The sequence below is a fragment of the Hipposideros armiger genome, unplaced genomic scaffold (assembly GCF_001890085.2).
Source record: "Hipposideros armiger isolate ML-2016 unplaced genomic scaffold, ASM189008v1 scaffold_60, whole genome shotgun sequence".
NCBI classification, from domain to species: domain Eukaryota; kingdom Metazoa; phylum Chordata; class Mammalia; order Chiroptera; family Hipposideridae; genus Hipposideros; species Hipposideros armiger.
The window spans coordinates 2941495-2965519 of record NW_017731410.1 but is presented as its reverse complement, the minus strand read 5'-3'; the positions used below and the strand labels follow the sequence as shown (position 1 = coordinate 2965519).

The window sequence follows — 24025 nt, the reverse complement described above, 5'->3', positions numbered from 1 at the left end:
TGTCTAAAAGGTGTCTATATCTTATCTCTACTGGGATCCCATACAGGCTTGAGCCTTTGGAGTAATTCTCCATGTTCAAATTCCTAAGAGAATTGTTTGATGATTCAATCTGTTGGTATGTTCAACTAATCTTCATATCTGAAGTGATATCAGAGACACACTTAATGAGTTGCAGCTCTCAAATAAGTTGCTACAATTGGACCTAAAAGGCTTTTCTCAGGCAAGTCCAGATATCCCCTTTCCCTTATCTGCTGACTTTCAGGGCCTTCTAGAGAACAAATGGCTGGTCCTTTTCCAAAGGGACTGATTTTACTATCTGATGCTTTTGTTCACCAGAAAGAAAAGAAAATGAAAACGGTTGTCTTCCCCTAGGATACTGAACCCAGAGCAAACTGCAGCTTTGTGGATTTCTTTTGTGATGGTCTCCTTCATATAAGTATGAATAAGCGATTGCTGAATATCAGAGGTTTGAGTTAGAGGTAAACCATCTCTTTGATGTGCAGAGCGAAATAAAATGGTAAGACATCAGATGTTGGGACTTTCCAGTTTCCTAAGTGACCTGTCAGGACTTAATATGCTCAGTATAATGCTTTCTGCCTCTTTGTGATGTTAACAGCCTTTGGAGGAAATTATGTTGGGTCTTTAGCAATCATCTAGCCTTTTCCTGGCTTCAAACAAGGTTCCTTGTATCTTTTTTTTGTTTTTCCTATGAGAATATTCTAGGTTAGCCATGTATTTGTGAGGCAGGCTTAGTACAAAATGCCTTAAAAGATGTATCACCCACTTCTGTCATAGTAAAACTCTCAAAAAAATATGTTATTTTATTTTAATATAAAAATAATATGTTGGAAGCTAATTTTATATTTTTCTTTCTGTATTGCATTCTGATTCTTCGTCTGGATATAACCCAGTTGTGTTTAAGATATTCTCTTAATTAAATCTGTTCTGAGTTTTTTTATAAATAAGTTTTAGAATTTCTTTTTTGGAATAGGAGAAGCCAAACTGGCAAGCAGTAGGTGAACCACATAAAGCCACCTGGCAAGTCAAAAGCCAGTGGGAATAGGAGTTTATCTTTCTTACTTGATGCAGTGAAATTCAAAATATATGATGCCCTGGTTGAGACTATTATTCTTGGATCAGCATCATTCTAAAGAAAAAGAGCAAATGTGACAGGGATGCATGTTGAAAATTCCTTTCTTCCCCTTTTTCAATTTTTACAACTAAAATAAGTGAATAGTGTGGCAGCTGGAACAGGGATCTCGTACTGATCGGGGTCATAAATGTAGGAGCTGTCAAACAGTATATTCTCCACGCGATGAAACCCTGTAGATGTTGTTTAAATTGTCTAATGCTAGACATTAGGACTATAGTTTTAAAGTTCCTTTACATTATTTTCTTTCACTTTATAGTATAACGAACTCCTGAATGGGTTAGTGACCATACTGCCCTCCTCCCTGTGCCCACTGCCATTTTCACACGTGTGGCACACCTCCTTACAATTATTGTCTCTTTCACCCGGTAGCCTGCCTTGTTTGCCTTTCTGCCCCACGGCACAATGCCTAACATATAATAAAGCCCTCTACCACATGGATAAACAAAAACTAAAGATAACCCTGGCCGTCCTTTTTTAAGACATTTTTGTGGACCTCCTCCTCTCTCCGAGTTTAGTTTCGTCAATTCCCTGTTCCACCATCTGCCCAGCAGGCAAGGGTAAGTGGGGGCGGGAGAAGGGACTGAAATCCCTTTGGCTTGTCTTATTAGCGGCTCATTCTGCTCCATTCCGTGAACACTGGCTGAGCATCTGCCCCACATCAGGCTCTGCACCAGATGCGGGATTCGCCAAGACGAGCGATAGGGCCCACTTCGGGCAAAGGGTTTTGAGCCACGTCATCTTCCTGGAGAATCTGCACTCTCGCAGGGACGATGCAACCTTAACAAATAATGGATGGATGGATGGATGGATGGATGGATGGGTGGGTGGATGGATGGATGGATGGATGGACGGACGGACAAACACACATATCTATGTGTGTACAGAACTTGGGCTGAGGGAGAATTCTTAGGGGAAGGGATATCAAGGGAAAAAAGCAGAGGGGTGACAGAGAAGTAGAGGGGAGTTCCAAAATGGATAAGTTGGATAAGTAGCAGCCAGCCCCGAGGTGTGACAGTTAATACACGGTAAGTTTGGAATGTCAGTAAGCACTTTGGGACATAATTTCAAGTAGTGTTGGGGCTCAGGTTGTTTAGTTAGACGTGTTTTTCTTGCCAATTTAGATTGTGAATCCTGGGGAGGGGACAGAGGCTGTGTGCGCCCTTCTTTGCATCACATACAAACTGCCCAAGAATGTTGGTAGATTCAAAGTGAATGAACTAAATTAGAACTATAAATAATGTGTGTATGTATGCGTTCTAATTTCTTTCCCATTTCTTTGCCCTACGCACTCTCTGGTGTATATGTATAACAAACTGGTTAAAGCTCAATGGAAGGGAAGAAAAGGAGATAAGGAGAAAGAAAACAAGTTTATGTTCAGTCTAAACTTTCAGGGATTGTGACTTCATGGGGGGAGAGCTTGTTTATAAATAATCACGCTTCAAGATAGTGTGAATACTTGCAATGTATGCAAATACCATTGGGAAGATAAAGCCAAGGGACCACAGTAGTTCAGAGAAGGAAAATCTCTCCTTCCGCTATTGTGATTAGGGACCCAGAAAGTAGCATTTGAGTTGGGTCTTAAGCACAACTAAAAGCAGAACTTTAGCAATGGCAGTAGTGGCCATGGAGTTAATGCCAAGCACTATTCTAAAAGTTTTGTGTAATCTAGTTCATTTGAGTCTGACAATGAACCCTGTGAGGTAGGTATTATTCTTATTATAAATATTTTACATTCATTTCCCAAATGAGGAAACTAAGGCCTAGAACAGGTAAGAAATTACCCAAAGTCAAACAGCTAGTGAGTGGTAAAGCAGAGATTTAAAAATAGATAGCTTGGGCTCCAGTCCTGTTAACTATTAAACTGTATCACTCACATGGAAACAGAGCCTCTAGGAGAAACACCTTGAGCAGAGAGATCACAGGTGAGAAGAGCAAGATGGATTTAAGGAGTGACTAAAGCTAGTTTGCCTGGCAAGTTGGGAACTTAGGAATCTGTGAGTATTGAGGACAACCACCCTCTTTTGGATTGTAGACATCTCACAATAATAGTACCTCCCTCACTGGGTTAACAGAAAGGCTAATGAGTTAATATATTTGTTAAAATCTTAAAAGAGTGCCTAACACATAGTAAGATTATATACAGAGATTTGAGATTCCTAGGATTGCTGAAAGGAACTATTAGAAAGGAAAGCAAAAGGGGGGGGGGATAAAGGCAGATTTCTGTTTATCTCACAGAGTTTGGCCAAAGTCCTAAAGCTAAAGATATATTAACTTTCCTGTTTTTAGATTCCCCACCCACCCCCACCCTGAAAGATTATTTTAGAGAGTGTTGTTGGGTTTGATCAAGGGTCATTAAAAATTCCAGATGACATCTGATAGTCTGATCTAGAAGATAAAAGCTGGACAGTGCTGTTAAAATGCCACCACCCCAAAACACCACAGGGGGAAAAAATTCTCTGTAAATACTACTACCACCTAAAAAAAGAAAAAAAATGTTAAAAATTATATTTTAAGCATCATTTGTTTTATACTTTAAAACAGTTGAACAATCCCTTGGATTTCTCAATAAGGGATTTGATCTACTGAAGAGTTTCTCCTTCCTGTAGTATATAAAATCCATTCTTAAAATGAATTAACTTCCATTGAGATTTTTTATGGACTCTATACTGAGACAATTCTAATAAATTGGAGTCCATATACCATGGTAATAGTGTTGACCAATACTTTTTACGAAACCCCTAAAAAAGTAAGAATGACTCAGTACTGGTGACTTTCAGTGAAGCTTGGTGTAGGTTCTGCTAAGTAATAATGTCAAGCAAAGAAATTGATTGTTATTATTCAATTTCACATGGAGATGTCACTTTATTTTTGGTTGTCCATATAGTACACTACTTCTGTTTACAAATAATTTAAAGTGACTCACATGAAAATACCAATAATAAAAAATTGAAATAGGAAATCAGGACAAAGGAAAGGAGGCTGTGATAACACCAACCCCCTGGGTCAAGTCACCGCTCCAATTTGGTTTCATATTAAGTGCATTGAGTTCCCGAAAAATAAAGAGGTAGGGGAATCATGGTCTGTGACATAGTTCTCATTATTGAGAAAATGGGAGGATGTGTCTTCCACAGGGAAGATAAAAGCCGTTCCAGCACAGTCCTAAAAGGCTTTTTCTATAGGAGCCACTGAATGATTTAATGAATAATCCATGACATTTCTTTTTTTTCAATCACAGTTGACATTCAGTCTTATTTTATATTAGTTTCAGATGCACAGTATAGTGGTTAGACATTTGTATAATTTAGGAAGTGACCCCACTGATGAGTCTGGCACTCACCTAGCACCATACATATTCGTATTCATATATATTTTACTTAATATTCTTATAAGTGATATATATACCTATATATATGTATCACTTATATGTCATATATGTCACTTATATTTATATAGTAATATATATCACTTTCATACCTATGATAATACTTGAGGATAAGTCTGAATCAAGATGGATAACTGTTTAAAAAAAAAAGGAATACTTTGTGGGAAAACTTAAATATCAATAGTATTTGAAACATTTCTAGATGCTCAAGACTTTCAAACAATCTCTGAAATCCTATGTGCAGAGAGTCCCATGTTTAAAAGTTGTTAGGTATTGCTAGCCCTTACCCAAGAAAACCAAATACACACACATACTTCCCCAAAATTTTACTCTTAACCCTGAAGACCAGTAATTACAGATACGTGTTATGTGTCAGTAAATGAACATTGTAGCAAAGGATGTCTAAGAAAGCGAACTTTAGCATTCCCACTGTGCATGTGGGGAAATAGATGACGTGTGAAAGGTACAGGACCACAGCGGGGAAAGGACCATGGTAGGGTGGTCATTTAGTAGTAAAGAGAAAAGTAGGTCTCCTGCCAGGAGACTGTACTTCCTCACCTCAATGAAACAGTGTCAGGACGGCCATCCCTTCCTGGAAACTTAAAGTAATGTGAAGGAAGAGGCAGTGGCTTCATCACATCCAGTTAGTTAATCCCCTCTCTGTCAATCACTTGCATTTGATCTGATTAGACTATAAATTCACATTTCTGGAGCCACATGGTCAAAATAGCACTTTATATTCAGTGTGAAATTCTTAAAATGAAACCCAGCTGGCAGATGGGAAGGACTGGGGGGGAGGGGAATATTGGGTGTGCAGGGGGTTCGTAATTTTCCAGCGAGCTTTTTTATGCTTTGTGCAGATATAGGAATATTTTTCAAACATCTATGATACAACAAGAATGAATTTCTTAAACCTAAACTATAAGGGTCTAATTTATAATGTTTCATAAAAATATAAATACCATTAAGAGAGTTATGCAAGCCATTCTAAAGCCTTGCCTGTAAGATTAGAGTAAGTTGCTCATTTAGGTAACTCTTTTCAATTGTAGTTAATAAACAGTGTCTTTCAGTTCTTTAAATAAGTCCTTGGCTTAATAGCCTAATTTAAGAGAGAGACAGACAGAGAGGGCAGATCTAGTACAGTTCACTTCCATCTAGATTTGTGTCAAGAACTTCCACCCATTATGGTGTCCATGTTTATCTGCTCCATTTCCTTCTCTTTTCCCGGGTTGTGTAGGAAGTATCCTATGTCTTGGCGATTTACAGGGTCAGTGGTCATGTCTGAACCAGACAAACCCCATTCCTGAACACAATGCTTCTAGTTACTGATCCAAGCCTTGCAACCCTTAGCTATCTTTCCAGTTAGTTTATCAAATCAGGTTGCCCCTTCGAACAGCACCATAAAGCAGTTCAACCTGTGACCAGGTTACTACGTACTTGGAGTCTGTGACTTCATATAAGAAGTCTGAATTTGAATATTTCATTAGCTGCAAGAGATTTCAACTTGCCCATATGTTTTACAAAAACTGTGTGCTGCCTTTAACTTGCTAAGAAGTGTGCAGGTTACATGTGTTGTTCATCTGGATGAGAAACTGGGGTCAAATAGGCAAGAATTTATTTCTCATATCCTTATTTCTCTTCTCTTCTTTTTGTGTAAAAGATTTGCTGTCACAAATGGGCACCTAAAATTTATAAACCCTGTTTCGATCTAGACTCTGAAGTCTAGATCCCCTTATGTTAAATAGGATGAAGACAAGGCATGAGGTAAATCATTCATTGAAAATAAATGCACACAGAGGTAAATTCCATTTACATGCATCATTTTATATTCTATTATTGATTCTTACCTTCTAATTAAAAATAGTTAGTACAAGCCATCATTTGTCAGGCATTGGCATTGTATTTTATTTTCAAGTGCTATGATAGAATTGTCATCTTACTAACTGAAAAAAATCAATGTGGTAAGGAAGGAAAGAAACAAATAATAGTTTCGAGGTAAAATGGGACTATTGTACAAAGCCCTAAGTTTGCCCGTTACCTAGCTAAGTGTGGGAAACAGGCATCCACAGCACTGGCTAAGAGAAGCTCTGGGAAATTCTCCCGGTGGGTGTGCTTTATAATTGTGTTTCCATTTCTGAGTCTAGAAATGGGAATAGGTTTCGATTTAGAAAATATTTTACAAATGCATTCAAAAGAATGTTAAGTTTATTTTTTTAAGGATACTGTATTTAATAATGAGGTATCCAGTTGTAAGCATAATTTACTTTCATAGCTATGACTATTTCTGCAGAAAACTGCAAAAGTGTGGGTGTGTGTGTAAGTATGGATTTGAGTTTTTAAATTTTATTTATTTATACTCCACTTTCACAAAAGGATTTGAGGTGACAGACACTAATATTGATTTTGACAGTGGACATGACTTTATGTAACACTCTATAAACTTCAGACTGAAGTGAGTATTAATGACTTCCCCTCTGAGAAGGCTTTTGATTCAGACAGGACAAAAAGTATGATTTCAGATGTATGATTCAAACCCCCCTTATCTGTGCTGATCTGAACTGGTAGTTGAATAATCAATCAAGAGTTGGTTAACGTGGCTTGTCATTAAAAAAGTAAAATAAATGTATACCCTAAATAATTTATTTTAACTTAAAACATAGAAATGGTATTCATCTTTTGATATTGGGCCAAGGCCTTTCCTCTGAGTATGTGGCCATTAATCAGAGTTCTGTATTTCTTGCATAAAACACAGCCATGACATATGATTTTCAGATCCTGTTTCTTTAAGGTGGAGCCCTAAGTTAAAGACATGTAGGAAGCAGTCTGCGCCTCCCCTTTCAGTCCTTTATAGTCATCTTGCCTACCTCTAATTCAACAGCAGCTTTTTTTTTTAGTGACTTACCTCTATTGAGTTCTTTGAACACATTGCATTTAGTTTTTCTTAGAAATAAAAATTCTCTTTTCAAGTTCATATTTCATCCATTGGTGTCCCATTTAATTAAATTCCTCAATGATAATAACAACTATGAGTGCCTTAATGAGAATCAGGAAACAAGTCAGCAACAGAAATGAGCAGACATGGCAGAGAGCCTTCCACTGGTCAGAGTATCCAGCGTGTGACTCTCCTCATCCGGGTGTTGCATCCACCAGGCGTTGGCATTCACTGGGTAGACAGCATCAATCTTGTCTTCTACCCGGAAAACGAAGAGTCAGCTAATCCTCGATGATTATGTGGAGGCTAATCAAGAGAGATTTTATTGTAACTGTATGGAATTTTGTTTTGAAACCAACTAAAGATTTGTCCTTATCTGTAACTGCTTGATATTTAGCCAGACCTTCAGCCCCTCTTTCGGATCAGTTGTGTAGCAGATGTTATTATTGCTGTGGTGTCTTCTTTTTCTTCATGGCACTTAGTTACTTACGTACTTACTTGATATCTGTTCGTCTCTTCCACTATTGTGTAGGCTGCACGAGGCCTGGGACTTGTCATGTACACCGTTGTGGCCCCAGAGCCAGAATATGCAGGACGAGTAAAATGTGGCTGTTTCCTTCGTGCATTTGTTTCAGCTCAATTGAATGTGCTGACTTGTCTCCACCAAGATCTATTGATTTCTACGTTGAACAAGAAAGGACAGAGAGTACGTACCATATACCAAGGTGCTCTCTGACATAGCTCCAGGTCTACCTTTCCAATCCACTTCCTAAACCTCCTCCCAATTCCAGGGAGGGAGCCTGATAGTTTGTGCTGAAAAACTATAGACTGAATCATTAACAGGGTCTTTGTTCTTTGACTTAGCTGTAAAAGATCAGTTCAGAGCCAAGTTTCTCAGCCTCTCGGCATTAATGATGTTTGGGGCTAGATAGTTCTTTGTTGGGGGTAGCAGGGAAACAGTCCTGTACATTGTAGGATGTTTAGCAACATCTCTGACCATCACCCATGAGATTCTTATAGCACACTCCCCCCCCCACCCCCCCCACCCCAGCTGTGATAACCAAAAATATCTTCACACATTGCCAAATGTCCCCTGGGGAGATAGTCGTCTCCCATCCACCTTGAGAACTAGTGGTTTGGACTAGTCCTGGGTTGACAGCTAGGACCCAGGGCCATACTAACAATGCTGTGGTGAATCTAGTCAGCGGCTTTCTGACCCTTCATTTCTGGTGTTCTTTTTATGTCTGATTGTAATGTTCTCCAGACTTGTCTTTCACATGCTTTATACTGCGTTCAACGAGTCCTGTGTGGGTTTTTTGGCTAAAATTCCTCAGGACAGATTACCACTCAGCTTTTCTTTCCTCAGACTGCCTGTAAGCCTCTTTTCAAGCTCATATTTCTCAGTTGCCAGGATATTAGGCCCTTGGCTGTATTGCCAGCAAGAAAAGAAATTCTCTCCCCATGACTAACAGCACGGCAGCTTGTTACAAGGCCATTTGTTACCTGTTCCTCTTACTCAGATGTGTTATTGAGGAGGCTGTCAGATTTTTCTCCCCAGCCCCCCCAATCTCTCCACACCTTCCTGTTTTTCCTTTTCCTCCCAGTGTTTCCATGGTGGCCCCTTTGCTGGAGCCAGAGGACAAACTGCTGACAGGAACATCCCTTGAATATCTCTGCATCTGGACAGGGCCATTGGCACCCTCCATTGGCGGCTGAGAACCCGTGGCTTGCCATATTTGTCTGTCTCCTGTTTAAGGCCAGAGAATTTTATTCTGCTCCAACATCTAAATGTTGCCACTGTTGGGACAGAGTGCTGCCATAGTACCGCAAGGCCAACATTAAACATGTTCATTTGGGTTCCATATATTAATATTTTGATTTGTTATAACTACCATCGCTTTCTCACACCTCACAGCTGTAGGATTGAGATAGGGGATATATAGTCTAGTACAAAAGTCAAATAAGATAGAATATATAAACTGTTTTTAAAAGAGTTTTGTGTCTTTAACAAGCTTTGACCATTGTTTAAATATAGTTTTCTTTCCCTAATATTTGGTTGAGTCAAAGAATCCTTTGAGTTGGCCAACTGATAGTGGTTTAGCAAAATGTATCAAGTGTACCAGTATTGAAGAAGCAGACCCCAGGGTTACACCTGATAAAAGTCAAAGCATGTTCCCCCGGTTGTCTGATCAGATAGCAGTTGATTGAAATGTATTTGTGGTATAGAGCCTTGTATAACAGAAAAAGCTAAATATGAGGCATGACCAAAAAACCAATTTAAAAATATACAATAGGTTGTTGTTGTTTTTAAGAAAATTCAAAATGCGAAATAGTATAGTGATTATTGTTCATGTGTCAGCTAACATCAAGTTACCCCCCGCCCCCTTTGGGGGATGAAATTTGATGTTCACTGTAAGGCAAATGTAGGATTTGAAAAATACCAGACTCAAGGTCTTCTTTCTGTCATGCCATTTTGCAGAATCCCAGGCTGTCGTGAAAAACAGTGCAGGTCCATAACACAAAAGCATAAATTCTCAAATCAGAAGGTTCTTAGACCACATCTACCAATCCCAACCTAAGCGTTTAACAAGGCAGAGGCAGAATAATTTTGTGGATCCATTTCAATTATGAGGCAGACACAATTGTTGATAGTTGATGAGGTGTTGTTTGTTTTTTCCCAGTACTTCTTAAATTCATAAAATAAGGAATTCATATATTCAACCTACACTTTACAATACCAGGCTATCTCCCCACCCTCCCACCCACCCAGACACTTCAGTATGCACAGTTAATGAGTATTAAGTTAAAAAAAATAACGTTAAAAGAATCAATTTCATGGTGAATGCATCTAGTTAAGCAAGCCATTTAGACAACATTTTACTCGTGTGTAGCAGACCATTTTATAAGTTACTGATAGCTTTACAAGCCTGTGTTTCAGACAAGCTAATTGGTTGTCTCTGATGTGTTTGGAGCTTTCACTCATTAATTCTCCTTCCTGTCTAGTACATACTTGACTAGCTCTCATACATATAGGTAGAACTTTTTAAACAACCATTTTCTATTGCCAGGAAAAAGTTTTTCATAGATAGGTTTCTTCCACTTACAATATTTGCTATCTTGAAATAAAGATAAATTATAACTGAGTATTATCCCAAACATGGAAGACACAGAATCAAGTATAATCCCCTAAAAGTGGTCAGTACCAAAACATGAAGGCTCTTTTGAAAGAATGGAATAGAAATGATTACAGAACGGAAGGAGAGAAGCGAAAAAGAAAATGGTGTGTTGTTGAAAGCTGGCTGCCTCTGTAATTAATGACTATGTTATAGATGTTATTGAAAAGTCTGATGCCTGCACCTGCATGCAAAGACAAGTGTACTGATGCTTCTCTTTTTGCATGTGTCAGTGCTTTCCATTCTCTGAGATAAGAATTAGATGCTTTGTTTGGACACAGATTAAAGGAATAGCTCAAAATATAAGCGTCCTATGGGTCTTGATTTCTGGAGTGGCTCTATTTTCCACGATAGGTTGTTTATTTTTCTGTTTGCAAAACAATTCATTGCAGCTGCCTGTAGGACTGTGTGTAATGGAGTTTAAGCCAGTTAGACCTACAGTTGTGAAACTGTTCATGCAATCCCACCTCCTGCATGAAATCTTGGCCTGTTTAATTGTGAAGAGTGCTAACTTCTCTCCAGTCTTCAGTTTTCTTCCTTTACTAATGTTTTAATATGAGATGACTAGATAGTACAAATTTTGGTGTCATTTCATTACTGTTTCAGCTCTTTAACTTGGTTAGATAAATAAGTATCCTCTTTATGTCTGGCATTATACTGGGTACATTAGAAAACACAAAATCTGTTTCTCATTGTCTATGCCCTCAAGAAATGGAGGACTCATACCCATGAGAAAAATTCAAAAGTATTTATCCAAATCTGTGTTACCCTAGTGAACCTGGGTGAAAATTGAGTTCACCACAGATTTGCAGAGATGCTTCATCCCTATTGAGTCTTGCTATCCCAACCCATTAATTTATACAATAATTATTTATAATGCCTGTTTTAAGGTGAAAGTAATGGCTCATATAACTGAATTTCTAATAGCCAAAAAGTAGAAACAGCCCAAATGTTCATCAACTGATGAATCAGAATAAATAAAATGTGATCTATACATATAATGTTATTCAGCCATAAAAACGAATGAAGTTCTGATACATGCCACAACGTGGTGAACCTTGAAAACATTATGCTAAGTGAAAGAAGCCAGACACGACTGAATTTAAAACGCATAAGTGATTTCAGAATTGGCCTCCTCTGTAGAAACGTATGAAAATGTAATTAAGCTTGCAAATAGAATGTACCAGAACTTGAGAGTCACTGAATTTAGAAATTCAATGGAAGAAATTTTTAAGAATTCTTATTGTAAAAAAAAAAAAGATTCTTAACTACTTGAGGATATTTTGATTATTAGACGGTCTAAATGCTTAAAAAGAAAATTGAATATATTGAGTATATAAATGGAGTTTTGAGATGTTTAAGAGTGGTTTAATTAAACCAAGTTTATAAATGGACCTGAACACTGTTCAGCCTCCTGAACGGATTTTCAAAATTTACCAGAAGTATTAATAGAATGTTAAGATTTTTAAGTTGAACATAAATTGCTTCAGGAAAAAACAGGTTTCAGACATGGTAAATTTAATAAATTGTATATTTCTTTTTAAAACGCAAAGTAACGATAACTAGTATTGTTGTGCACTAAAAGCCATCTTTAAGGAAACCAAAAACCTCGCGCCGTCAGGTCACCCTCTGCGCTGGCTAGTCCTTGCCCCCCGTTAGGAAGTCTCCACATGAAAGAGCCCAGGCAGAACACAGAGGGGGAAAAATTGACCCTTCTGCGTGCTAGACTGCAATCCAAAGCATCTGAAATCCTAAGTGGAGCCTGGACAGGTTGAAAAAGCCAGCTTCTCTGTCCCCCTAAAACGTGAGCCACCATGGGAAAGAGGAGGTGTCACTGCACCCCGGAAAGCCTGCTGCCCAGGCCCCTCCCAAGGGCTCCCTGGGCCCCTGCTGGATGAAGCAGGAAGCTGCAGAATGCTTTAGGTCGGGGCGTGGCAATTTTTTTTTTTCTTTCCTATAAAGGACCAAATAGTAAATATCCTAGGCTTTGTGGGACATACTGTCTCTGTGGCAATGACGCAACTTTGCTATTGTAGTATGAAAGCAGCCATAGATTAAGTGAAGAAGCTTAGCCGTGTTCCAATAAAGCTTTATTTATAATACCTGTGTGCTGGGGAGGCAACCAACCGTGGCTACCATGATGAAGGTCACTTCTACTTTTTCAAGTTTCTTCTGTAACATTAAGGCTTCCCCTTGAAGCGATGGGAGGACATCAGCTAAGACTTAATATACGAAAATATTTATGGGTTGATCCTTTCCACCTGTGGATGGAGGGGCTGTGGGAAGGCAGCAGGAGTCGGAGCAAAGGCTGTGCGCAGGAACCGCTCTGGGTAGCACAGCCTGAGGACAGAAGGCTTGCAGAGACAGGAGTAGTGGGTAGCTTTCTGGGTCCCCGAATACAGGAAGCACCCATAACTTAATCTGCGCCTCTCCCAGTGATTGTCTCATAAGCAAGCTTTTGGGATAGACTAGAACAACCCCCTTCCCTGCCCCAGGTGTATCAAAAAGAGAAAGTAGATGTAATTTTTTTTGTACTTCTAGCAGATTAAGCAAAAATAGGAAAGGCTTTTCAGACCCTAGGTCCTACCACCGAGGCAGATGGGATCATTTTATTTGGCCCTTCTGGGACACGCTAAGTTCTCCTGTGCAATGGAAGACTGGGTTTCTATATCATTAATGTCACAACATAGAATATTCTATACACATCAGAGGTTACTGCCTAGACAGTAAGACTTCTAATAAGGGCGAGGCTCAATCACAGGTCATAACCTGCAGTCATTAGTCTGGCTTTTAATTATTCCCAGGTCAGGCACACTCCATTTTGCTTAAGAAAGAAACCGTCTTATCTGGGCTACACTTTTCTATTACCCCTAGTGTTCTTGAAATCAATCATCATTTATAAATATGCACTCCCAAAGTAATATTGTGATATTAGTTAACATCGACTTGTCGTTTTCTGGTCCCTATTGGTGCTAAGTAAAAAGAACTAATATCTATTCTGTGTTGTAATATTGTTGGGACTGTGGCAAATTGTTTTTACTTGTATTATTTATTTCTGCCTTTAATGACATATTTAGTACCTTTCTAAGGATTTCAAAATCCTGCAAGCAGTACAGTGAAGAGGGGAACAGCTGGTACTGCTCTCTCTCTAGACTAACCTTTCTTTGAACAAGCTGCCAAGAATGCACTCTGAAGAATCTTAATGATGCCCTGCCACTTTATCTCCAGACCCCGTCCTGGAGCCATGGTGTGGGCAAAGTTCTCTCTGACTTTGGTGAAGGTTACCAAGTTAAGCCTGTTCCATGAGCTTCTGCAATTAAGACAGCAAAGCTGGAGGGCCCCTTTGCAAATATACATACGAGGTGTATATACTCAGTGGTATGCTGGTATGTGTTTAACAACTGACTCTGGAAAGAAAAAGTCCTGGTTTGTTGCACTTGCAGATTTCCACGTGGTAAATACTCCAAACCATGGCCAACTTCATGACTTGTATGATTTGACAACCTTGTACCTCGAGTTGGAAAGAGAAAGCACACAATCAGCCTTTCAATACAAATTATTTCCCCCAGTGTGAGATGTTAATACAAGGTCAGACAATTAAGTTCGTGAACTCTTCCTAGAAAAAGTGCTACATACCTCATTGCTGAATATCACTACGGTCACCTTCGAAGTACTCCCGTTGGAAAGTTATGCATTGACGCAAGTGCCTAGTCCACCCTTCAAAGCAATTTTGGAACTCTTTTTCTGGAATAGCCATCAGAGCTGTCGTCGTATTACCCTTGATGTCTTGAATGTCATCAAAATGTCTTCCTTTCAACATTTCCTTTATCTTCCAGTAAAGAAAGAGGTCATTGGGGGCCAGATGAGGTGAGTAGGGAGGGTGTTCCAATACAGTTATTTGTTTACTGGCTAAAAACTTTCACAGACAGAGCCGTGTGAGTTAGTGCATTGTCGTGATGCAAGAGCCATGAATTGTTGGCAAAAAGTTCAGGTCATCTCACTTTTTCACGCAGCCTCTTCAGCACTTCCAAATAGTAAACTTGGTTAACTGTTTGTCCAGTTGGTACAAATTCTGAATGAATAATCCCTCTGATATCAAAAAAGGTTAGCAACATCATTGTGACAAGTTCTCGAACTTAATTGTCTACCTCGTACAATATAGATAGATCTGCTCTAGTGATTAAAAGTAAAAAGCTAGGGTGTAGATTATCAAAGTCCCGCCCCCTTTTTAAGATGAACAATATCCTACAAAACTTCAGAGTCCATTCAGGCTCTCTTAGCCTACTCTTAATTGGAACCCTGGGGTAAATTTATCATCCAGACCATACTTTGGCTAAAGATTTCAAAACCAATATGAACCTGTCTAAAAAACATTATTCATGTAGTTTTTTGAAAAATACAAACTATGCAATGGACACATGGTATATTTAAAATGATAAGAAAATCACAGTGACTCCACTGGGTTCAAGATAGTTAGCTGAGTCATGTGCTCTTTTGTCAGTCTTGCCTTGCGTCATTCTCCAGCTTTCCATTCCACCGCTCAAAGCCCTCACCTGCAGTTCGTTGTCCTGGCTTTCTGTAGTCTGTTCATGGTCCTCACCCTGCAGTCTCTACCGTCTGCCTTAGCTGCTAACCTATCACTGTCACTTTGAAAGAGCTGAAGTTGTCAACCTAGACTCCGTGAGACCTGATTCCTTTTCCAGAAATGAAGAAAAAATGTGCTTTTGTTTCTAAAGTGTCTTTTAACAGACTTCTACCGAGATACTTCCAATCAAATGGACTCTACCTATCAAAGTGACTTAAGAATTATTCTAAAGAACCATATCCATCTTTATTTGAATCAGTTCCTTTCCGTGTTTCCACTTGAAGTAGCCAGAGTGCTGTGAGTGAAGAAGCCTTTAGTAAATGGTACACTATTAGAGTCTGTTGTGGTCACTAAAAAGCCGGGGTAGGGTGGGGGAACTTGTAATCTTATAATAGAAATGGTGAGGACACCCCTTTGTCGGGCTGTTGTTTCTGTTTCGTTTTTCTCTTATGGTCTTCGGCTCTAATCAGTGGGACCCCAGACACTGGCAAACGGAGTGCCAACACAGGTGGCTGGTTCAGCACACTCCTGCTGCCTCACCAGTCTCGTCCGAGCAGTGGAGGTTGAATGAATGAAGTTATAGGAAGCCAGCTTTCAGGATGCACATTTCCAAAGCTCCTCATATTGATCCTGACCACACCACAGCCAACCCTCAAGCTTAAGAGGGGTCCGTTATAATCTGTTAGAGGGAATATATGTGTTGTGTGTAGATGGGGTTCTGGGGAAGAACCGACAGAGGAAATACCCAGCTTTTTAAATCTCCAGTGGTGAATGTGTGGGAAAATAAGCCAATAGCCTCAGACAAGGGCAAGAGATAGCTGCCTCAGCATGAGGCAGGACCACCCCAGGTGATACTCTGGCCATGGGAGGAGGTTGGCATTTGTAGTTATAGTAATGGCATTGAGTTCACAAGAACTACGAGTGACATATTCTAGGATGCACAGCACAGCCCCATGCAGTAAAAAGTTATCACGTGCCCTAACTCTTTTCAATGTCTTACCACACATTCATGTGGGTCAAAGCACTGTTTATAAATATCTGAGCTTAGAACTTAACCCTGTGTCACATAAAAAGTAATCCCTTTTGGACTGTTCTATCCTCCTGTTCCCCAGAGTGTTTAAAAGGAAAATGAGGCCAATTCTGGGCACACACAACTTACATGGTTGAATAACAAAAATAAGAAAAACAAGCAGCTAATCGTTGTAAATAAAGTGAGGTTGGCAGGGTTTTAGAAAGGAAAGACCTATTGCAGTTCAGAAGCTATTTTGTGACTTGTAGAAAGTTATTCACAGCGGGTCTGAAAGAATTTAAAATAAAATTTTTGAATGTGAAACAAGATAGGGAAATCAGCGATTATCATTAGAACCCCATTAGAGGTCCTGTAAGTGGGAAAGGATTATTTTATTATTTGTCTAGTCAAGGAAACATAAAGGACACCTACCCAACAAGCGGGTCTCCTGTGCTATGTAATGTCTCACAAGTTGAACAGCTGCTACAAACATTAACCGCAATGAGATGGTGCTGATTTGTCTCTTGTTAAATTAGGACTTTACAGTAAATGCGATGTGTGAGTAATGGTATGCGCCGATGCACATCGCCCTGCAGTCACACGAGTGAAGAAGGGCTCTGATGACATACATAGCTTAAATAGGTTGGCTGCTTATAGTGGCTTTGTTTTCCTATCTCTAGGGTGGACACAGGGCCACTAACAAATGCCCCCTCTCTGTGGCTATCCCAAAAATAGCTAAATGACCACAGGTTGCCAGGCAGCGGAATTCTGATGTCATTCCCCCAAGTGAAACAATCGCTATTTCCTTATTCCAGCAGTTTCCAGTGAACCACGCCATTTAAGCAGCTGATAAACTATTTAAAAGACTTAGGTTCATTTTCTCTTGAGTCATTTTTATTATTTTTATTATTATTATTAGTTTTAGGTGTACAAAACAGTGCAATAGTTACACTTTTCACCCCTCACAAAGTGACCACTCGCCTTCCCCAGACAACCACCCCCTCCCCCGATATACATATCTATCACAATTCCATCGTCTTGAGTCATTTTTAATTTTTTTTTATCTTGAGAAGAAAATAAACTTTAAAAAGTATGTTCATCATTAAAAAACAGATCCTTGCATCACAGGCAGTTTTCTTTTTAACCTTAAAAATATCACATGTAAACATGTGATTTATGTTGGTTAAACTTAAACACCTTTTTTAAAATTATACCTCAACGTAGAGAAGGACAAAAAGAAAGCAATGGTGAACAAGACCAATGTGACTGTGAGTAATGTTTATTGTAATATTACAGGGGAGGTAAAACTTGAAGTTCAGGTTAATATAAGAAAACTAAATTAAAATGTTATCCTAAATGAAAAAGTTCAAGTCAGAGCATTAAGTTTTCATCTTTCCCTCGCTTGTATTATACTCTTTGTTCTTAGAAACATGAAACTCTGGGTAATGAAAAGCTATGTTCCAGGGACAAACAGTCACTCACTGTACTTGAATATCACCGGAATGCCAAACTTGTTTTAAAATTGATATTAGAAATGTAGAGCAGTGTGGAATCCTTTGGACACCAGTAGGGTGAATATGGCAGGGTTAGATACCCGCTTAGGTTTCAGATCTGAAAATCTCAGGTTACCCAGCCATATTTGTCAGCTTAACACCAGTAGGCTCCTTTATCTGGTGACCACCCTGTAATCGAAGCTTCCTTTTCCTTCTCATGTTTAATATTCAGCAGGAACAACCTCTGAAACATAACAGCCTATCTTTATTATCTTCTAAGTGTGCCTACATGGTGGATTGTATTTTCACTTGCCTAGAAACCAACCTAATGGGTAGCTAAAAAAACCTTACTTTTTTGTATGTGTCTGGTCCATACTGCAAAATATCACAAATTATATTTAGTGATTATTTAAATCTAACATTGTTTTCAAATTAGCTGTTACTATTAGCAGGATCAATTCTTTGAATTTTTAAATGAAACTTTTGGAGGAAGTATTGTTAGTAATACACTTACTGTATTTGTCTTTTTCTTTATTTTAATATTAGTGGATTTCTTTTTTTTGTTTTAAAGAAATTTTATTGGGGAACAGTGTGTTTTTTCAGGACCCATCAGCTCCAAGTCAAGTAGTTGTTTAATCTAGTTGTGGAGGGCACAGCTCCTTGGCCCATGTGGGAATCGAACTGGCTACCTTGGTGATAATGAGCCTGTGTTCTAACCACCTGAGCTAACCAGCAGCCCCCAATGTTAGTGAATTGCTTGTCACCAGTCCCCCTCCCGGTTATTGGCACTCCTTAAAATGCTGTCCTTTTTAGATTTGAGGTTATAAAATGTGGCAAGGGCACAACTTCCCTCATGTACCAGACTTGGGATGTTACTTGCTGTCCCCTCTTGATGGGAGGCATTATTGATCAAACACTGGATGGCATTGTAAGCACAGAAGGCCCCATTTCTGCCCTTCAGTGCAATTTGAAGCCTCACTGGGAGAAGCAAGGACACTGACATCTCTGCTTTTCAACTCCTTAGAACAGCCAACTCCTTCTTCTAGCTGTCGACTTAAACATCTCCCCCACCTGTCGCTCCTGCCAACTCTTCTCTCCCCCTGCTGGCCAATGTCCTGCTCAGTCGGCTGACTGGCAAGTCCTCCCATCGTGGGGCAGGGTTGGTCCCAGGTGCTGGCTGTTGCACAAGCAATTTCAGATTCTCTTGGAAGTAAGTTGTTTTCAGTGCCCTAAAGAAAAGAAACTAAAAAAATGAAGTTTACGCTTTCCATAAGAGAGAATTCTCTTAACAATATGATTTGTAAAATACTTATAGGAAAAATTGTCCTGATATTGTGTATGTATGTTCTGATCTGTAAATGAGATTTTCATTATTCTTCAGGGTAAAAATTAATGAGCATCCTTCTATTCTCAAGGCTTCTTTTATTTTTAGTAGTAGTATGAGTTTGCAGACATTTATCGGAGGATTTGGGGGACGCACTTGAACTCTAAAATGTTAGTATTGTTTATGGCTCCTAAATTATCATAAAATCTTAGTATTTATACATTTTGCTCACATTAGAAATGTGCACACATGTTAGTGCCACTTTGAATGTTGTATCTCTGCTGTTAACACTAGTCTGGTGCTCGTGATGATAAGGGCAAAGTGGAAACCACATTTGATTGGTACGCTTTTTTTTTTTTTTTCTGGGTTGAGAATTGACTAAGGTAAGACCTTAGCATTTTCCAAGTACCTGGGATTTAATGAAATTTGTTGACAAAGAATATCTGAACAACGCCTCTCCTGATGTTGGTACTGACTGTAGTTTATGTTGTGTAAACCTTGCTAGGCTCTAAATACAGTGTTCTAGTGTGTGTGTGTGTGTGTGTGTGTGTGTGTGTGTGTGTGTGCGCGCGCGCGCGTCTTCATGAACTTTGTACTTTATCATACCCTTTGAGAGATGAAAATCAATACTTCTGGAAGTCAAAACAATTTCATATTTATTCAAAGCCAGGAGCTGGTAACCCCAGATTCTATTAGTCAGTATCCTAGCCTAGGTACACTAAAAGAGCTTGTGACTGGTTATTAATCAAATAGTTATTTAAGATAACAGATGTTCCACCCCCACATACCATTTATAAGCTCTTGACTTTTCCCTGCCTGAAAATTCATGACTAGGAGGGAAAAAAGCTGAGAGACTTTATGTATATATGTATATTTATACAAGTGTATATATGCCTATACGTACACTCGGTTTTTATCTACTTTTCTAAAAACTGCTTTCCCAGCTCTCAGAAATACATACTAGAAATGTAAAGGAGAGAGAGGACAGGTTATTTAAATTATATTTTTTGTTGTGTATATGTTTGATGGTCAAAATAATTGCACCTTGAGTAATTGATAAAGAGTGCATCCTACAGGTTGTCACCAATTTAATAAGTTAACAAAGTGAGATAGTGGGAGCTGCTCTCGGAGAGTTGTTTTGATTGAATTGAATCTTTTTCAGTGTCTGCAGTGTATTTTGCCCATGCTATAGTACGTATAATTCTTTCTTAGACTTCATCAGACCTCCCATGCCATTAAGTGCGTGGACGGAATGGTGATTTGCAAGTGGGTCATTCACCCCTAAAGAAAACACGCATGGGTCATGTAGGGAAGGGGAAAAAATTCCCCTTTCCCTCCCCTAGTTCTTTTGGCTGGTTGAATAATCAAATCAGCAGGAGGCAGATTGGCAAGAGAAAATCAAATTTAATATCATGCACACGGGAACCCCACATACATGAGAGAGTCAGAGAACCCGCATACATGAGAGGTTAGAGATAGAATGGGGGATTGAGGTATATAAGACATCCTGAGCTAGGGATGAGGTAAGCCTTGGGGACTTCAAAAGGTCACTGCAGGATAAGATGAGCAGAGGTTTAGTAAACAGGGGTTTGCCTGCCCTATAGATAGTTATCTCTGGTACTGTCTTATGGGCAAGGCCTGTAATTCAAATTCTTCTAGGTTAAGATGTGGAGGAAGGGGCGAGGCAGAAGTTTCTCTTGAGCCTGAAGCTAAAATTGCCTTTAGCTCAAAGTAATCTGCATACCACTGAGGCACATTTTAGGGTGTCTCGTTCTGGACGCCCGCGGTCACAACATATAACCCACATTATAACCACAGCTGTGGATAGGAAGTCCCAGGCATCACAGTTCATAGAAGTTCTCCTTGAAATCCCCCCTACTTCATCACTTTCAAAATTTTGGTATAAGAAAGGTTCTGATAAATTAATAACAGATTTATTTTCTCTGTCCCCCTTAAGGTCAAAAAATATTTTGAACTTGAACCACTTGCACGTGGGAAACGCTGGATCCTGCAGCCCTGCTCGCTGGATGACATGGATGCACTGAAAGACAGCTTCTCTCAGCTGATAAATTTGTTAGAAGAGAAGGACCATGAAGCTGTAAGAATGTGAAATCTGGCAAAGAAAACGGGTTCCCAAAAGGCCTTGAACCTATCACATTATTTTTTCTCATTTTAATTTTATTTTGGTATCAAGACGATAATGGCTTCAGTATCTATTTTCCTCTAGTTATCTCAGACTCTCATCTCTCTGTTAAAGTGAATATTCTGTAAATCAGGTGACTTATCATCAGCATTAACGTCAAGTCCACACTACTGAGAGAGAATTTATTCTCTGTTTACCACTAATTATCTTCACTGCATGTCTCTTCCTTCTGTTGTTCTAAGTGTCTCTTCTGTCCTCTGTGCTAAAATGAATGGAGTTCGTGGCTCGCAGAAACCACATCCCTGATGGACTCAGGGAGACTCAGAACCTTGACTCATTTGCCCTGGGTTCGGGGTGGAGTGTTGTGTGACTGGGGTGCCCCAGAATATGTATATATCATTTTCAAGATCTCTTCACGGTTTTATTTTGTTTTATCTTATTTTAGTTTTTAGTTTTTTTGTATACTGGCCTTATAGATTATGGGAGAAAAATGAGCACCAAAAACTTCAATTAATCACCTTACCAGAAAGGAATACCCTGCCATAGTAAAATTACCTTTGAAGAGCTTAAAGACAAGATGCAAATGTTTCCTTCATTACGTCTAAAGTCTCCCTTCTTTTAAGAACAAAGACATTGTTTTAGTTTTTGAGACGAGTTAGAGGAAATTTAGGCACAATGCTTGCGTCACTGATTACTATATCATCAAGTTCTCAAATATTTTTTAATGGAAAGATTATCCTGCATAGAGTCAAACTGCAACATAATGTAGGTATCTTTTTCTAAAACTCTTAAGTGTCTGATTAAAATAGAGAAGATAATTTTTAAAATAATGGATAAAATTTTTTAAAACCACCAAATGAAGTTTAGTTTATACTGGCTAGGGTTTAAGCTGGCATGGATTTGACAAAGATAACAAAGACAGAATCGTCTGTGTATTCATTCGTTAAGTGCTAACATTAGTTTAATGGAGTCTGTTAATGTCTCCATACAGTAATGAAAGGTCTATCCGTATTTCTATTGCGAACCTCTATTTTCAGGGGTTTCAATGTGCCCTTAAAAACATTCTGGGGCTACAGCAAATAAATAATTTTAGGGCCCAGATTCAGGCTTTGGAAGGAATTTTTTCTTCATTTAATTTAAATGATAAAATTACAAGAGATAAATGTACAGTTTTACAAAAGTTTGGCACCTTTGACCTTTTCTAAGTCAGGAATAATCTATGGATATTGAGGTTTATGGTTGACATACCCTTTGGCACATTTTGTAGATTTTTGACCATTTACAAGACTAAGAGGCCAAATGATAGAAAACTGCTCCCTTCACCTGAGCAATAAAAACATGTTTGTAATTTTTAGGTAGCATAGACTGATGCTCAAATACCACAGACTCATACTGTATTACAGGAAGATGTAATACCTTGTTATTCTCTAGAAGATATGTCATTTCACTCCAGCTTTTGCGGTTTAATCTTGTAGGTAGATTTTAATTGAGATCATTACCTTTGAAACATCGAACAACTTCTTTAAGCTTTTTTTTTAATTGAACGGATAAAAAAGATTCATATTGAATTTTGTCTACGGCGTCTTTGAATATTTTTACACTGTGTAATCTGTGAGCAGCACAAACTTTTATTCCGATGCCCAGTTACACAATTCCTGCTTTTTTATTTTGTCCTGTTGTGCTCATCTTCTATGAAAAATAAATGATTATTAGGCATTGCTTTCTCTGCAAGTTCATTAAACGTAGAATGTTGTCTTTTTGAGATACTGTGGCTGAGTGCTCCTAAGCCATCTGTTAAATGACTTCCCGTTGTCTGTGTGTGTGTGTGTTCGTTCGTGTGTGTGCCAGTGATGGGCTTCTTCTCAGACCCACGACTGTCTGCAGTGTCTCAGCCGTCAGAATGAAAACATTATCAATCAGTACCCAACAACAGCTGTTTTTGACAAGTTTCTGTCTGACGCCTAATGCTTTGCAACTGTCAATAAGGCTCCTTCTTTGTCTAGCAGTTCGGGAGCTCGCTGTCTTGCTGCTTCCTTGTGCGGCATCCTGTCCTTGTAACCCTAGAATTTGCCATGTTTCAGAAATCCACACGGGGGAGGGGAAGGGGCTTGGACGGGCGTGTTGTGGGTGGGCGGTGGTTGTGCGTGTGTGTCATGTTCCTGCTTTCATGTAAAGTGCCACAGGTGTCTTAGTTTGCATATTCAAATATTATATAGGAAAAACAGTCTGTTATGTATTTCTTCACTTAGCTTCTTGTTATATTTATGGAAGTTACCAGTTTTTGTATCTTCTTAGCTAAAGCAGTTGCCTTTTTGTAATGGCAATTAATTTATATGACAAAACTTTGTATCTACTGTAGTTTACAGCATCAGTTGCTAATTAACTGCCATATTGCCCTGTCTTTCTATTAAAAAAAATACTGTGTCTATACTTAAAGGTTAACAGATTTCATGTGGACAATTGCCAGGCAAGAGCTCGTATTGTCCGTGATTTATATATATGATTTCCACTATCTTCAAATGAAAATAAACGCTGAGTAGAATTGATGTTTTCAGACTGACTCCTTTCAGCTTTCGCTTTTGGGAGTCCCAGATTTCTGTTTATGTTTGTGGTGCCTGCTTAAGTCTTCAAAATAAGTTATGCTGTTCTTCGGTCAAAACAAATGATTAATTCGTATTTCCTTTGAAGCCATTGTGAAAACCTTAAAAGACAAAAAAAAAGCAAGTGTCTTTTCCACTTGGTTTCTCTTCAGCAACAATTCACTTTCTCTGGAGCCATTCCTTCAGAATGAGTGAGTCAAGATGTTAATGTAAAGTGTCATCCTTCAATCA

General features: G+C 38.9%; 1 protein-coding gene across 7 annotated transcripts in view; it reads left to right on the top strand.

Moving 5' to 3' along the window:
* ARL15 (ARF like GTPase 15) overlaps window positions 1–23740 on the top strand; it is a 397343-nt gene extending 373603 nt beyond the window's left edge. For 4 of the 7 annotated variants that reach the window (XM_019641458.1, XM_019641455.1, XM_019641456.1 and 1 more), the window contains 2 exons: window positions 18752–18937; window positions 21009–23740. In XM_019641458.1, coding sequence (XP_019497003.1) covers window positions 18752–18937; window positions 21009–21161 — 339 coding nt within the window. In that variant the 3' untranslated portion in view covers window positions 21162–23740. The remainder of the gene's footprint in view (window positions 1–18751; window positions 18938–21008) is intronic. The other 3 variants (XM_019641462.1, XM_019641459.1, XM_019641460.1) reach the window with 2 other exon arrangements.
* Window positions 23741–24025: the final 285 nt, after the last annotated feature.